Raw genomic sequence first — 15,379 nt, forward strand, 5'->3', positions numbered from 1 at the left:
TCATGTACAAGGATTCTAACACAAAAGAAAGAAATAGAAGATGAGAGACCTATAACATTCATGAGTTGTCCATTAAAGGATGTTGAATTGAATTATTCTAATCTTGACAAGCAATCATTCACCTTGATAAAGGAAGTCAAGAAATTTTTCCATTATATAATCAAGAGTAAGGTATATGCTATAGTGTTAGATCTTTTCATCAAATTTTTATTGACACAAGATGAATTGGGTGAAAGAAGAGGAAAATGGATGGTTAGTGAAGCTAGTGAGAGGACAAGGGTTGATCAAGATGATAGAAGACAATAATATTAGAAATAATGATGAACACAAAATTATAGTGTCTCAAGTAGATAATGAAGAAGAAATAATCATAGATGTGTGGTATCAAGATATTGTGTCTTATCTCTTCCAGAATCAATACCTTTATTGGATGAATAGTTCCCAATGTAGAAGACTTAAGATGAAATGTGAATCCTATAGGCTTCAGGATATGAAATTGTATCAAAAGAATTATGAGGGAATTTATTTTAAATGTTTGGGACATAAATAAGTGAGAGAGGTATTGGAATAGTATCACAACAATTATGACATTGGGCATGTTGGAAATGATTGAAAAGATCACGAGGGAGATTTTTGGAAATGATTGAAGAGATCATACATAAAAAGTAATGGAATTGGTAAAGAATCTTCTCAATCATTATTTTGTCATTAATGTCAAACTTTCTACTTGTAGGAATGATAATTGCTTTAGTGATCCAAATACTATCAATTGGTTGATTGACAAGATGGAGGCAATCAATAAGATGTAACTAGAACACCTAGAGAAAGGTTGAAGTTATGATGTTACAATGAAGTACAAAGATTAGCTAAGCCATTGATGAAATGGTGTATTGATGACATACTCTAAGACATAGAGAATGGGCACACTAAAACACAAAAAAGATGTAAGGTTTTAGCTAAGTCATTTGTAAAGTTTAACTAAGTTTATTGGAGAGAGAGCCGAGCAAGCTAGTTAGTGCTGAACAAATTCCTAGTTGAAGCCAAGCAAGTTCAAATTCAGTATGTGCTGAGTGGATATCAAGTGCCAAGTAAATAAACAAGTGCTGAGTCAAGATATCAAGTGCCAAGTAAAGATCAGATTCCAAGCGAAGATCAAGTGTCGAGCATCAGTAAACCAATAATGCCAAGTTGCTACATTATTTCAAAGATCAAAGATTCACCAGACCTGAGCTAACAAGGTTGTTATCTAGAATTTTGTGAATCAAATAAAGATAAGAGTAATGAGCTGGTGGCACAAAACACCATGTGAAATGTTTTTGGAGAATATAACTAGACTTTAGACGAAGTCTCTAGATAAGAGCAAGATATGGGGTAGATACATTGTACCCTACCTAATCTACCTAAAACCCTAAACTTGGAGAGGAAGAATTGAGCGAGAAAGGGACTCCAGATTTCCATTTAAGGAGTCATAAGGTCATGAAGCAAAATGAAAGTAGGTCAAGCATGAAAGCATAATGTGCTAAAAGAGGTACTAGGGAGTAAGAGAGCACAGTTACTCTGCTTCAATAGATGACCACAAATATGGTTGCATTGGTATGATGAGTAAGAAGACTCAAGGAGATGAAGCTTGAAATTACAAGCTGTCAGAGCTAAAGTGATTAAAAGCCAAGCAAAGGATTGAACTAAAGTGTGATCTAAAATCTACAAGATATGTTATAAATTGCATCAGATCAAAAAGCCAATATTGTTACTCTCTAGCAATTGTAACAGATAGTTTAAATCCTATGGACTTAGGTTGGTTTAATAGCCATGTTGTAAATCCTTTAACAAGGTGACATTCCAAGAGAATGTTCTAAAGTCCTTTGACTAGACCCATTCCTAATAGTATGGTGAAATCCTCTAACAAGGTCACATTTAATAGTGTGTTGTAAGCCTTTAACAGGGTAGGCTTTTAACAGGGCATCACTTTAGAAGAGTGAGAATTAAGTAGCATGTTACTGGTGGTTTTTCCCAAATTGGGTTTCCATGTAAATCACTATGTCATGTGTTGATCTTGCATGTTTTATCCCTACATGTTGATTTTTTGTAACTTGCTAAGATGATTGATTTAAGCTTGGATGTATGAAAAGTTTATGTGCTCACTCTAATTTGAGAAAAAGTATTATTAGGGCATCTAGACCTTGGATAACTTATTCACCCCCCCTCTATTATTCTAAAGAATTCTAACAATTGGTATCAGAGCTTTGCTACTGACTTAGTTTAAAGGGGCTAGAAGCAGAAAAAGATCAAAATGCCTAAGAGAGAAGTTCCCAAGCTCAACAAAGACAACTTTGTTGCATGGAAAAGTTTGATGAAGCTACATCTTAGATCCATAGGAGATTATGCCCAAAATTTAATTGTTACTGAACATGTTGATCCAACTAGTACTCTTACTGCAGAAGATTTGAAAAATAAACAAGAACACAATTAGACAATGCTGGAGATTGCTTTAGCACTCAACTATACTGAATTCGATGATATCAAAGGATGTGACACTACATTCAAAATGTGGAAATCCCTAACAGACATCTATGGAGGAGATCAAAATGTCCAAAGAGAAAAAAGAGAAAGCCTCAAAGAAAATTTTGATGATATGAAAATGGAGGAAAGTGAGAATGCTGCTTAGTATGGCACTAGAATAAATGAAGTGGTAAGTGCAATAATATGTTTAAGTGGTCAATTGGATGAATATACTATTAATAGTAAGTTCTTAAGAACCTTTCTCCCTATCTATGCTATCAGAGTATCAACAATACAAGAGCTAAGATGTGTACCAAGAAACAATCTAAGTTTTGAAGGTATCGTGGGTAGACTCACTGCATTTGAGTTATCTAACTTTGACAACTACAGACCTAAGAATGTTGAATCTACCTTCAAGGCCAAGTTATCACTAAAAGATGTTGAATAGGTGAAATCAAAGAAAGGAAGAAAAATGAAACATGTATCCAGTGACAGTAGCACTGATGAGGAAGATGTGGAACAATTGGAAGCATTAATAGCTAGAAGATTTCATAGAGGCAAAGGGAAATTCAAAGGTAAGATGCCTATTATTTGTTTCAATTACAATGAAGTAGGACATATTGCTGCTAGATGTACATAGAAAAAAGATTACAAGGAAGGCAAAAAGTACGAATATAGAAGAGAAGATGATAAGAGAGATTACAAAGACAAAGGCAAGAAGTGTTATATTGTTGAAGAGAACTCTGATGATAATGATGATGAAGTTGTTTATGTAGCCATGAAGGACCAATCCGATGAAGAAGAACCTACAACACTGGTAACATGTATGAACAAGAATGATAGATGGATCATAGACAATGGATGCTCACATCACATGATAGGAGACAAAAGTAAGTTTGTTAACTTTATACAGTATGATGGAAATAGTGTTAGATTTGGTAATGATGCTCCATGTCAAATAAAAGGAAAAGGGTCCATTATGCTTACAAAGAAAATTTCATGTGATAATGCATACTATGTTGAAGGATTAAACTACAATTTGCTGAGTGTCTCACAGTTAGGCAATGTAGGATACAAAGTAGAATTTGGAAACAAAACTGCAAAAATCTATGATACTGATGGTAAACTAATAGGAAAAGGAGATCAAACAAGAAGTAATTTGTTTTAACTTGACATGGATGATGTTTCTTGTTTTGTTGCAAAATTTGGTGATGAATGGTTATGGCATAGAAGTCTATGTCATGTCAACTTTGACAATTTGGTCAATATTAGTAAAATGAAGAAAGTTAGAGGTTTACCTAAATTGAAGAAACTTGACAATATCATGTGCAAACAATGTCAACTAGGAAAGATGACAAAGTCAAGTTTCAAAAGTAAAAACTATACATCTAAACAAGTACTTGAGTTAGTCCATACTGAATTATGTGGTCCAATGGGAATACATAGCTACAAAGATGATAAATATATAATGTTGTTTGTTGATGACTATTTCAGGATGATGAGTGTTATATTCTTAAAGCAAAAAATTGATGCTTTTCAAATGTTTAAGTGGTATGTGGCACTGGATTTGCGACGGCCATGTGTCGCAATTGCGATAGCAATGTATCACCACTACGACAGGCATAAATGTCATAGTTATTTAGTTGCAATTTACGATGTCTACCCCTTGCCATTGCATTTGTGACACCTATTTGTCACTTTGTAGCCACCTTGGTGCCAAACCAAAATTCATGTTTTCCATCGCAATTGCGATGCCTATCCGTCGCTATGTAGCCACCTTATCGTGAAATCAAAATTCCCTATTTTTCATCGCAATTGCGACGGGGTTGCTGTCACATCTACAGCAACCCTGTTGCAATTTTTGCGGTTACCATCGCCAATTGTGATGGGGTTGCTGTAGATGTGATGGAAACCCTGTCACAATTTCTATCGCAATTGCGATGGTGAAAGAAGTAAAAGAAAAAAAAAAATCGAGCACCATTAAGCTTCCCCAAATATGACACCATTAGAGACCTACAAATCATTGTTCTCAATTATTATATGTTTCATATTCGTTAATGTATGTTACCCGAAGCTTGAACTAGTTTTAGGCCTTTCATATGGATTCTATAAAAGCTCTTGTCCAAAAGCAGAAGAGATCATTATAGAAGAAATGGGTAGCTTCTTGGAGGACAATATTACCTCAGTTGGAGGATTTCTTCATATTCCTTACCATGATTGCTTTGTTCAGGTTAATAACAAATGGGTCGAAGTGAGAGCAAGCAAATTGGGTCTTCCATTAATTACCTTTTGAACTGAATTATCACCAACAGATCACCGTTAGGAATGAACTAAAATGATAGTTGGAATTGTGAATGCTAAGACTATTAATTTATATCTAATTAAATTTAAATAAAACTCTAACTTTGTGTAACCATTTACTCAAAACTAAATCCTCGGCTGCTAATATGGCCGGTGGCAAGTGCTTCTCTCTGGGAAAAATTAAATGACCATCATAGTTCCTAGTTTTTTACATACCTCACAAAAATTTCCTAGATTAAACATTTCATAGTATTCCTCTATTTTACTCGATTTGTGAGTAGCATCAATAGTTTGATAGATACTACAAAAGCACGTCGATAAAAGATATTATTAATATATTACATGGAAGCACATACAAAGTGATAAATGATTTTTTTTCTTAGCAACAAAACATAGAACCTATTGTTGCATTCAGTCACAAAGCTATGAGCATTTGATCACGATGCTTCAAATCTAACTGATTATGACTTGCTTCTTAATTATTTTTCTCTCTACCATCGGCTTTCACAACGAGATGTTTATATCTTGAAATTAAAAAAAACTAAAAAAAAGACTTCAACAAAGCATTTAGTCACGAAACTATGATCATTTTCTCATGATGCTTCAAATGAATCCCTTTGTGACTTATTTCTTAATTAATTTCATCTCTATCATCAGCTTTTACAAGGAGATGTATGCATCCTATATTTATAATAAAAAAATACAAACAGACACTTCAAAATGTCAAATATTATTGTATTAGTCCAAACAAAATAAAAGATATTCTACCACGCCTTATAAATATCCTAAATAATCTTTTGTCATTTTCCCTGTCTCAACAGTTCCTACATAGGCAGCTTCTAGCTTCTCTGAAAATTCAAGTAGTCTTGGATTTTCATCTAGTTTTGCCCTGCCGTAAAAGCAGTAAAAGAAATTAAATACAGAGAAGATACTGGAAGTGAATCTAGATCATTCTTAGGATGAATGCTTGTCAGATCTAAAAGAAGTTAGTGGATACACTATCATGTAGATGTTGGTCAAAGCCACAAAGCTATTGCCCAACCTGACCACTTTTATTGTACAGGAGTACAGTAAAACCTGTGTCAAAATGACTAGAGATTTTGATGTTACATTGAGTTATTGGAACTAGGTACAAAAGAAAAAATTTAGAAAGTCTAGGTAGTGACATATTTGGAACTCACAACATCTAATTCCTTAGCAAAAAATATATCAGTGTCATATTCTTCATACCTAGCTTCAGTAGTTGTTGAATCTTTATAAGTTTTTGTGTCTCAGAATTTGTATGTGTGTAATTATATATATATCAAAGTCACTATTTATATTTGTGCACGAAACTCAAAAGAAACACAAATTGTAAATCCTACAAAAACAAACGGTTACTCTTGCCCATTGTATGTATGTGTAGTAAAACAAAATTAATATTTTTTAAAATCTAGTTTTGGATTCAATAAAAAAAATTTGAACCACAATTGAATCCAAAATCAAGTTTTGAACATCTATAATGGATTGTGGAGGCTTGGTATCATTAGCTATTGATATTTGTGCACAAAATTCAAGAGCACTAGCAATTGTAAACTAAATAGGTATTCTTGCATCTTGATCAATTTTTGCATTTCACAAATCTCTTGCTGTGAAGTATGAGATGGAAGTACAATGATCTGCTATTAGAAAAAATATGGTAAGCTTATATTCTATATCAAGATTATATAAAAGTGTTTCCATCAAAATTTGACTAAACATGCAACTAACTTCATACTTAGGATCTTGGGAGGAGCTCCATGATCTCCATAACCCAATTTCGAAGGTATCTTCAATTTGCATTTCTCTCCAACACACATCCCCAGAAGTCCTTGGTCCCAACTTATGCCATAATATATGATGATGTAGACCATTAGGCTTCCATTAATCCCTTCTTTATCCACAAAAGTTATTAACAACAACAAATTGATCAATTTCATAAATGATAAATTAAAAATTAGAAAGCTGATTTTCCTTCACAGATGTGCCTCTCACGAATACAACTTCATAACTAGATTCTAGGGACTAACCTAGACATCCACAACTTAAAGATTTGTGACAATTATTGGAAAAACTTTCAATATGAAATGTGAACTTCATGAAACATCATTAGTAGGGTTGTTCATAAATTGTGTAGAAATCCAGGGCATGCATCAGATGTGATAGGAAAGGAACAACTCAAAGACCAAACATACAAAAGTCACTTAGCTATTATCAAAGACTCCATTACTAGAAATGCAAATAAGTTTGACATTTCTTCCAAATAGCCTATCATCAAATCACCGATCACTTTGAGGGATCGTACATTTGATGATACAGTGGCTTAAAGTAACATTATTCAAACACTAAATCTATTATAATAGTATAGATCACTATCCAAAGATCCCTAATTTTGTTTTAAATTGTTACAAAGATGAATAGTAGTGTGAATTAAGTTGCTGGTTTGATCAATAAGCCTATGCTCATACCTGTTCATGAATCAATCATTGAAAGAAGTTATTGTGTGCTCGACAGAATCAAGATAATCAACATTGCAATCTTCATATTATTGTGCCAAGAAACAAAACCAACCAGATTCCTGCTGCATCATATTTAGCTTTCCAACTGGCCTCATATACCTCCTGGAAGATATCTTTAAACCTACCAATTTAAGTCACATATAAGAAGAATCTCTGAGAATATGAGGATCCTTAAGCTAGAGAATCATAAAGAATGATAACATGGGAAGTAAGGTGTGTTAGAGAAAAAGGTAAAAATAAGATCATCAATCCTTGTATTGATTTGAAAACATACCTTCCATCATATATTTTTAAAATTGTGTTTTTAGTACTCAAGTAAAGTGGCCATTTATTCTCATAAGCTATTGCCATTGATGCATTAGCAAATGCACGAATAGACTACACAGAAATAATTAATCATAATTGAATATTTGAAATTTGCTCAATTAGAATTAGAACAGGAAATTATATTTGTCATAAAAGAGAGGACTACATACCTCATTAGTATTGTACATAGCTAATGCTATTCCTCCATCTCCTTTATAGTCATATACCTCCAGCTCTGTAGTTTCACCTTCGTTCTCTAGAACTGCATCAGTGGACAAAAATCACTATTGCATGCTATAAAGAATAGTAATGAAACAAAAAATAGATGTTTTTTGATCTCTGATAGCGAAACCACAATGATATTCACTAAGCTAAAAGACAACAAAGACGCATAGCATCTAGTTCCTATCGATTGAGAATTTGAATGGAGAGTTGTGTACTTAAAGTTCTAGTAGCATACAGATCCAAAGTCTAGGGAACTAGCCAGAAAGTTTTTTCATTTTAAATTTGCTGTTAGTTGAACATTACCAACAAAAAGTATAATATATACCAGTAGATCTATGGAAACCTCCCTCAGGACAGGCAAGAATAGGTTTATAGAAACAACCATGATACTAAAGATTTATATTAATAAGGCAGGCTTTACAATATACTTCCTGTTCTCAATCTGGCCTTTATTGCCTTGTTTGCTAGAGTCTGGTTGTAAACAAGAGGAATTAGGCCACAACCCTAATGTAGGCACAAGAAGAAAGCGTAGTACCCAACCTGAGATGATCCCCATGACACCTTGTAATTGACTCACAACTTTGCATCAACACAACGTTAGCTATAAAGTAAACAAAATCCAGCCTAGTTACTTGATCTTTGTTTACATTTGCTGAATATAGATTTAGCAATTAGTCTTGAAGTAATTATGAACCCTAAATTAAAAGAGAAATCCATGAGTAGTCCATAATGGGTAACAATCTGTTACTTTAGATGACAAGATTCATTCTTGAAACAGAGCACCATAAGCATCATACCCATGTTAAGAAGTTTATCAATAGCTATGACCAATCACAGAACACTCTAAACAAATCAAATCTAGAAATTTTACCTTCTTATCAGCCACCTGGAAGGGTTTCAAGGCTACACACGAGCGCTCCTTCTGACCAGGCAGTGTAAGATGTATGGGCATCAAATTAGCTATATATTTACATCTAACATGAAAACAATAAGGTCTGTCTGGTTCTGATGTTTACTTACAAGTCCATGATCAAATTAGGAATGAAAAGATACAAACTTTGGTCTTCACAAAAATTTAATACACACAAAACTGAAATACCAACAATATCTATTGTGGGGCTAGATGGATTTATACCTATTTGGGCCTGATTGCATCTTCAAATATGGGATGCTTGGAAGATTGAAACTGGGCTGAGGACACATTTTGCATAGGAGGACTACTCATTTTCTCATAGCAATGGATAGAGAAAAGAGAAAGAGAAAGATGAATCTCATCCTTACCCCAAGATTGAGTCTTTGCACTGTGCTTTTTATTCAGACCAGGCTTTGATAAGAAGGGAGACAAGGCTTGAGAAGGCAATGGACATGGCGAAGAAGAAGAAGAAGTAGATGGATTAAGCATAGGCCAAAGGGAAAGAGAATATAGTTTTCAAAATCCACCAAGAGCCAAAACAACAAATCTCAGTTGATGGCTTCCACAACCAGTGTTAGCCCAATGCTTGAGACATATGTTTTCCCACAGCTTGTCATCTTGTGCAGCTTTATGCCATATCCTATTAACACATGAGGCTATTGCCAATGTTCTTGCATCCATGTATTTCATCACTTCGGATAACAAATCCCCATCTAAAAGAAATTACTCCATTTGATCCCTCGATAAGTTCTCACACTGATCTTGAGATTGCATCTTTTCAGATGTTTTGTGAAACAATGGTGCCTCCAAGTCTTCGTTGGGCTTATAACTATGATGATGATAATTGATTTTACACTTACTGGGTCTTCTTATTGCCAATCCCATTTCCCTTCTAGACAGAAAAAGACAATAGAATGTGTATCTATAAATAAATAGATCTTGTACCTTAAAAAACAAGTTGGATAGTTTCATAAATAAGCATTGGACAGGGATCCAGGTCTCTAAATTTATGCAGAAACACAGAGATAGACATGGATACCAGAGAGCACAGCTTTAGAAAAAGGTAAAGTTATGAAATGGAGCAGAGCACTACCAGAAGGAAAAATTCTAATAAAAAAGGAGCAGATGATGAAGAAGATGGGTTCCTAATTTAAATCAGATCCTAAAAGTGATTGATAATCATTTAGAGACTTTACCTTCATAAATATAGCGTCTGCCTTTGGAACACTGACAAACATGTCACCTGCAATGTGTTGCACACCTATACCACAAATAGATCATAAACAACCAGTGAGGATTTTTTTACCCAAAATTTGTGAAGAGACAGAAAATGAGTTCAAACATTGTGTTTAAAGCAAGTACCGGTGTAACTGGGAGCCTCCAAGATGACTTTAGGGAGATCAAAATTAAAGCATTTGATATTGGGGAAGGAGTGGGAAATAATAGATCTTGCACTTTGAGTGCATTTTACATCATTTAGGGTCTTTCATAGCCTATTACATCATGTAAACACTACCATCCACCCATAACTCTTCCTAGGACACCCTAGGACTTCAAATGACCCCTTACATCATATTGACTCCCTATTTGTGCCAAGTTGAGCTTCACTTACATCTTATTGAGCTTCACTTTATTTCAAGAATAGTTTAATATTCTCTACTAAACAGGGCCAACCACGTGAAGGTGGAAGCTCATTTGGCCCCACCCCCCTCCCCCTAACATCACTCTACATTCCCTGTTAACATCTAACATTCATTCATTCTTTCAACCATTAATAAAATGTAACATTTAATCAATATCACATGATAACATTCATTAACACATTAGATTCATAAACATGCAACATTCATCAATATTTTGCATTAACACATAATTCATGAACATTCATTAGCACATAATTAAATTCATTGAGACATGAAATTCGGTCATTATCAATTAAGGTATGTAGATGACAATCATTTCTTTTTTTTATTTCTATTTCTTTTTTCTATGTAAGCTCTACGAGGAGCATCAGTGTCATCATCAATTCCCCCCTCATCAGTTCTTTTCTCTGTTCTTGATGATCTCAAATTCCTATGCTGTTGCAAAGGGGGGTCCTCTGCAATAAGAAATAAAAGAGTTAAATTAAAAATAATTTATTATAATTGTTACAAGTATTTAATTATTTTAAATAACATAACTGTGGTGCTCTTTACCTAATTTGACCACATCATTTTGTCTGGACTCAACGTCAACACGCTCATGAACATCGATGCCTCAATCCTCTATAGCTGCTATACAAAATGTTACATTAATCCAAACACCAATTGCAATTACATATAAAAAATTTAATAGAAAATGTATACCTCCACCACTGGGATGCACATCATGCAAACCTTCAGCATTCACAGATTGTGTAGAAGGATTTTCAGGCTGCATTCCAACATCCTACGCATTGTTATCATTGCTTGCTTAAAACAAATATACTCACTTTATATTGGAACTTAACATCAAATAGACTAATTGGTAAAGTATTCAATTTGAAATAAATTTCATTTAGCTTATTTACTTGTGGCTCAGATGCATCATTATTAGAATCTTCCACCCTGATTTTAGCTCGTAGCCATTCAGCCACGGCTCTATAGCCTTGTTCGAAGCCAATTCTCTTATCCTCTTTTGTGAAGCATCTCTAGAACTCCAAGCCCTACATTTTTGCATGGTATGGTGAATTTTACTTGCATTTTTTCATCAACCAATGGAGGGTAGTTAAAATATCAAAAGGAAATACAAAATTTGCAAAAGTTGAGGATCAAGAATACTTACAACTTGTGCTTGAAGTTTCAAAAAACCACCAGAGCCGAGCTTGTGTGTCCCGTGCTTTTCTAGTCTTGCCTTTGTTGCCTTTGATGTGTCAGGCAATCTATGAAAAGTTTGAAATATGTTAGATAATATAAATATAGAGGTTAATTAGTACATAATTACATTCTCAACAGTATCACATACCTTGGTGGTGTACTCTCTACTAGTGTAATTGTATTTTTCTTGTCAGTTTTATACTTTCCATCCAAAATTAGAGCCTGCCACTCAACCTCAGGAATTTTTCTGTACTAGTCCCTAATATACTTCAAACATAAACCAGCTTTTTCAAGGAGCTTGTTTCTCTCAAATGCACGAGGTCCAAAGAGTTGGGTCATGCTCTCTATAAGATCATCCTTCAGCTTTTTGTCTTGGAGATTCCACCTTTTAAGTGAAGCTACCTTTAATATAGTTCAAGAAATGGATGAAAAAGAAAACTATTCTAGCAATGATATGAAATCAAAATAGTGGTTTGGGGTTTTAGTTAAGATATGATGTTCTACCAGGTACGCATGGTGGGCCCGAATATTTGCAAACACTCATCACCAAGTTTTTTCCAAAAAACATCATTCCCTACAAAACAATCATGGGATCATTAGTTGATGAAGAGTGATCAAAAACTAAATTACTATTATATCACTATAGAATAATAACTTTAAAGTACCTGGAACTTTGGCTACTTTTAATGGAATGCCTTCATCGTCGCTGACGATCAATATGACATCCTTCACCGTTCCCGTTCTAGGAACATAGGAACATCCAGGGAATGATGCTGTAGCTCCTATTGCAAAAAGTTTCATAAGTTTACAAGTTTACAAGGTTACATGAATAAGTCTACAAGGTTACATCAATAATTCAGAAATGGTTGACTTGCTTTCTCGCTATTTCTCAAGATGTGATATGCAAATTCTTCAGGTAATTCATATTAAGCAAGCTAGCTAGCTATTGGTGCTCAAGATCTACCACCCCTTAACCACATAAGTATTCTATTGCTATTCTATCACTAGGGTAAGGATGAGGACATCATACATCAATGAATTTGACTTAAAAAATTACACAGCTAAATCCTGATAACAATATCACAAATTGACTTGCTATGGAAATATGTCCTTCTTATGTATTGAAATTGCTATGCTGTTTAAACATCAGTAAAACAATATCAACAATTAATATATTTTTCAGTCTTATTTTCTACTATGTCTTGCTAACAGTAATTTATCAAGTAGCAGCTTCAAACTTTCAATAAAACTTATGATCTTTCTTGTTCAATGATTCCCATTCTTAGATTTGGGGGATGATTGCGTGTAGAGAATATACAAGGAATTAAGAAAGGAGGCAGCATAAGGGTATGAGAGAAGCCTACATCTGATTGATAATATTCACATGTTTATGTGGAGAAGTTTGTATTCTTTATGCCATTAATTGTCAAATTGTATGGAAGGAGACTCTACATATTCATATTTTTGTTAAAGTTGTGCAAGGTTGAATTGCATATCTTAGTCAAGTGAATTGTGAAGGAGATTATTATCAGATATATTCTGTTTATTGATTTTTAAAAATTTCTTGTTGCTGCAAATATATTGTTTCTGTGTATATGTATTGTATTCTGACATTTGAAGTGATTATGGAATGTTCTTTGTGTGGGAAAGTTATTTACTACATTAGTTTTTGTCACAGAAGATGTGCTTTTTGAAAATGAATTTATTTTGTTTTAGTTCTCATTGCCATGAAGACAAGGTTGGATTTTGTTGGTGATTGTGGATTTCATTGCCATCAAATGGTATTTTAGAGCCTATGTTCCTGAGTGTGCAGCCATCTTCGTCAAAGGGAGGCAATTTGCACTAGGATCTGCGTGTCAAGAAGGGTGAATAGTAAAGAAGTTGTGCAAAATAATTTGTCTATCCTCTAGCAGAGATGAAGCTAGGTAAGATGTGTGCAGATTTTTTCCACTGAATGGAAGTGAGTGGAAGAGATCTTGGAGAGGTACCTCTTCTAGAATCCTACTGGTTATAGAGGATAGAAGTGAGAACAATTGGAAAAGAAGCTAAAAAGGTGAGAGTTGGAAAGACTTGAAGTGATTGATGGTGAAAAGAAAGAAAAAGAAGAGAGGATTTGTTATTAGATGAATTTTGACAATCCTGTGTTGGAGAAAGATTGAAAGAAGAGATAGATGAGGCTGAGGAAGTGGTAGAGGAAGATTTGTGGGCATAGTTTTTCGCAATAGAGCATGAGTGGATGGATAAACTTGGAAGGTGTAAGACAGATGGGATAATGAAGATGAGGAAGATGTGATTGCAGCAGTGAAATACGGAGAGCTCGTGGATGATGGAGTAGCGTAAGAACATGGTACAAATTTTGATGAATTTTGTGATAAAATATTTGGTTTACCTTTGTTGAAGGTAGGGAAAGATGTTGGCATATTTTCTTGCAGGATTCAATTGATTACATATAGAGAAAGTTGAGAATGTTATAGGGCATCCATGGAGGTGGTCATTTTGTAGTGGATATGATTCCACAAAGAAGGGGAGGAGAGGAGAGATTATGTGGAGGAAAAGAAGAGAAAATTCTTTGGAAGAGGAGGTTGGACTATGGTGAGCACAAGTCCACAAGAGTGAAGAAAAGAAGAGAACAAACTATGTAGGTGGATGGTGAGAATCTCGTCCAAGTGCTGGAATAGGTAGAACTACCTTTATCTATGTCAACGATAGAGTTTGTTGCAAGTTAACACAGTCTAAAAGAGTAGTCCTACTACGTAACTCCATTTGTGAGCCATTCTCACCAGTCTTTACCTAGTTGGGGAGTTTGATGTAGGAGCATTTGACGCGAATCAACAACTGACCTCAAGGAAGTCGATCATCCCTTTATGTTTGAGGAAATTTTATTGCTGGGCATCTCATGTTCATTTTGTAGCTATGTTTTTTGTATGTGGACAGGATTTTGCAAGTCCAGAGGTTGTCCTAAGCACCTGATGCCTCATTTTATTAGTTTCTTTTGCTTTTCCTTAAGTTTTTTTTTGGAAAACTTTCATCTTCTAAAAGCATCATAGATGTCCCTATTGCTCACTTGAGGGCTCATTCCTCAGTGTGATGAAAACATTCTAGTAATTAAGAATATGTTTTGGAACAAGGATTAGGATCATCACGTCAATATAATATTGCTAACCATACATATTTAATGAGCCTGTAAGTTGATTGACATCATAAACACATAACACTTAAACACATAACAAAAGAGAGAAAAAGAGGGATTTGTGTACCAGTAGATGGTGCAATAGTCAATTCCTGTAAGCTGCATGTTGTCGACTCAACAGTCGGAAAGAGATTTGTGGTTGTCCTGGATGGAAGCGACATCATCATAGAATCTGAAGCTGAAATATAAAATTGTTAAAGCATGCATAAATATAGAATGCGTGCATAAATTTAGTCTTAATCGCATTTATTGTCAATGATTATGATAATTCCTATATATATTCAATGGAAAACACAAGTGGGGAATGGAACATGCGATCTACCTGAACCACCTACAACACCCTCATCATGGGAATGGGGCTCGAAATCATGCAAAAAACCCTATAAAGACAATGCATCCATATTTTAATTAATGTCATAAAATAGCATAACATAAAAATGATTATTGAACTCTTGTTATAATTTAAAATTTCATTAATACTTACTTTTAAGGTTTCAGAGGTGTGCAACAATTCAGATGCCCTATTTTTTATTTCCTAAGTAGTAGGCTTAATGGTTGCCAAACGTATAATTTC

General features: G+C 34.4%; 1 protein-coding gene and 1 pseudogene across 1 annotated transcript; both read right to left on the reverse strand.

Moving 5' to 3' along the window:
• Positions 1-5,574: 5,574 nt before the first annotated feature.
• LOC149548475 (isocitrate dehydrogenase [NADP], chloroplastic-like) lies at positions 5,575-8,424 on the reverse strand. The gene is made up of 5 exons (XM_089794264.1): positions 8,409-8,424; positions 7,814-7,905; positions 7,663-7,715; positions 7,390-7,458; positions 5,575-5,689 (listed from the first exon to the last, which is right to left on the reverse strand). Exons 1-5 carry the CDS (start codon positions 8,422-8,424, stop codon positions 5,575-5,577), a joined length of 345 nt encoding a protein of 114 aa, XP_089650390.1.
• Positions 8,425-9,003: 579 nt separating this feature from the next.
• Positions 9,004-9,666, reverse strand: LOC149548476 (F-box protein GID2 pseudogene; annotated as a pseudogene).
• Between the last annotated feature and the right edge of the window lie 5,713 nt (positions 9,667-15,379).

Source organism: Cupressus sempervirens, chromosome 7 (assembly GCF_028749045.1).
Source record: "Cupressus sempervirens isolate cs-2001-9-10 chromosome 7, ASM2874904v1, whole genome shotgun sequence".
Lineage (NCBI taxonomy): Eukaryota > Viridiplantae > Streptophyta > Pinopsida > Cupressales > Cupressaceae > Cupressus > Cupressus sempervirens.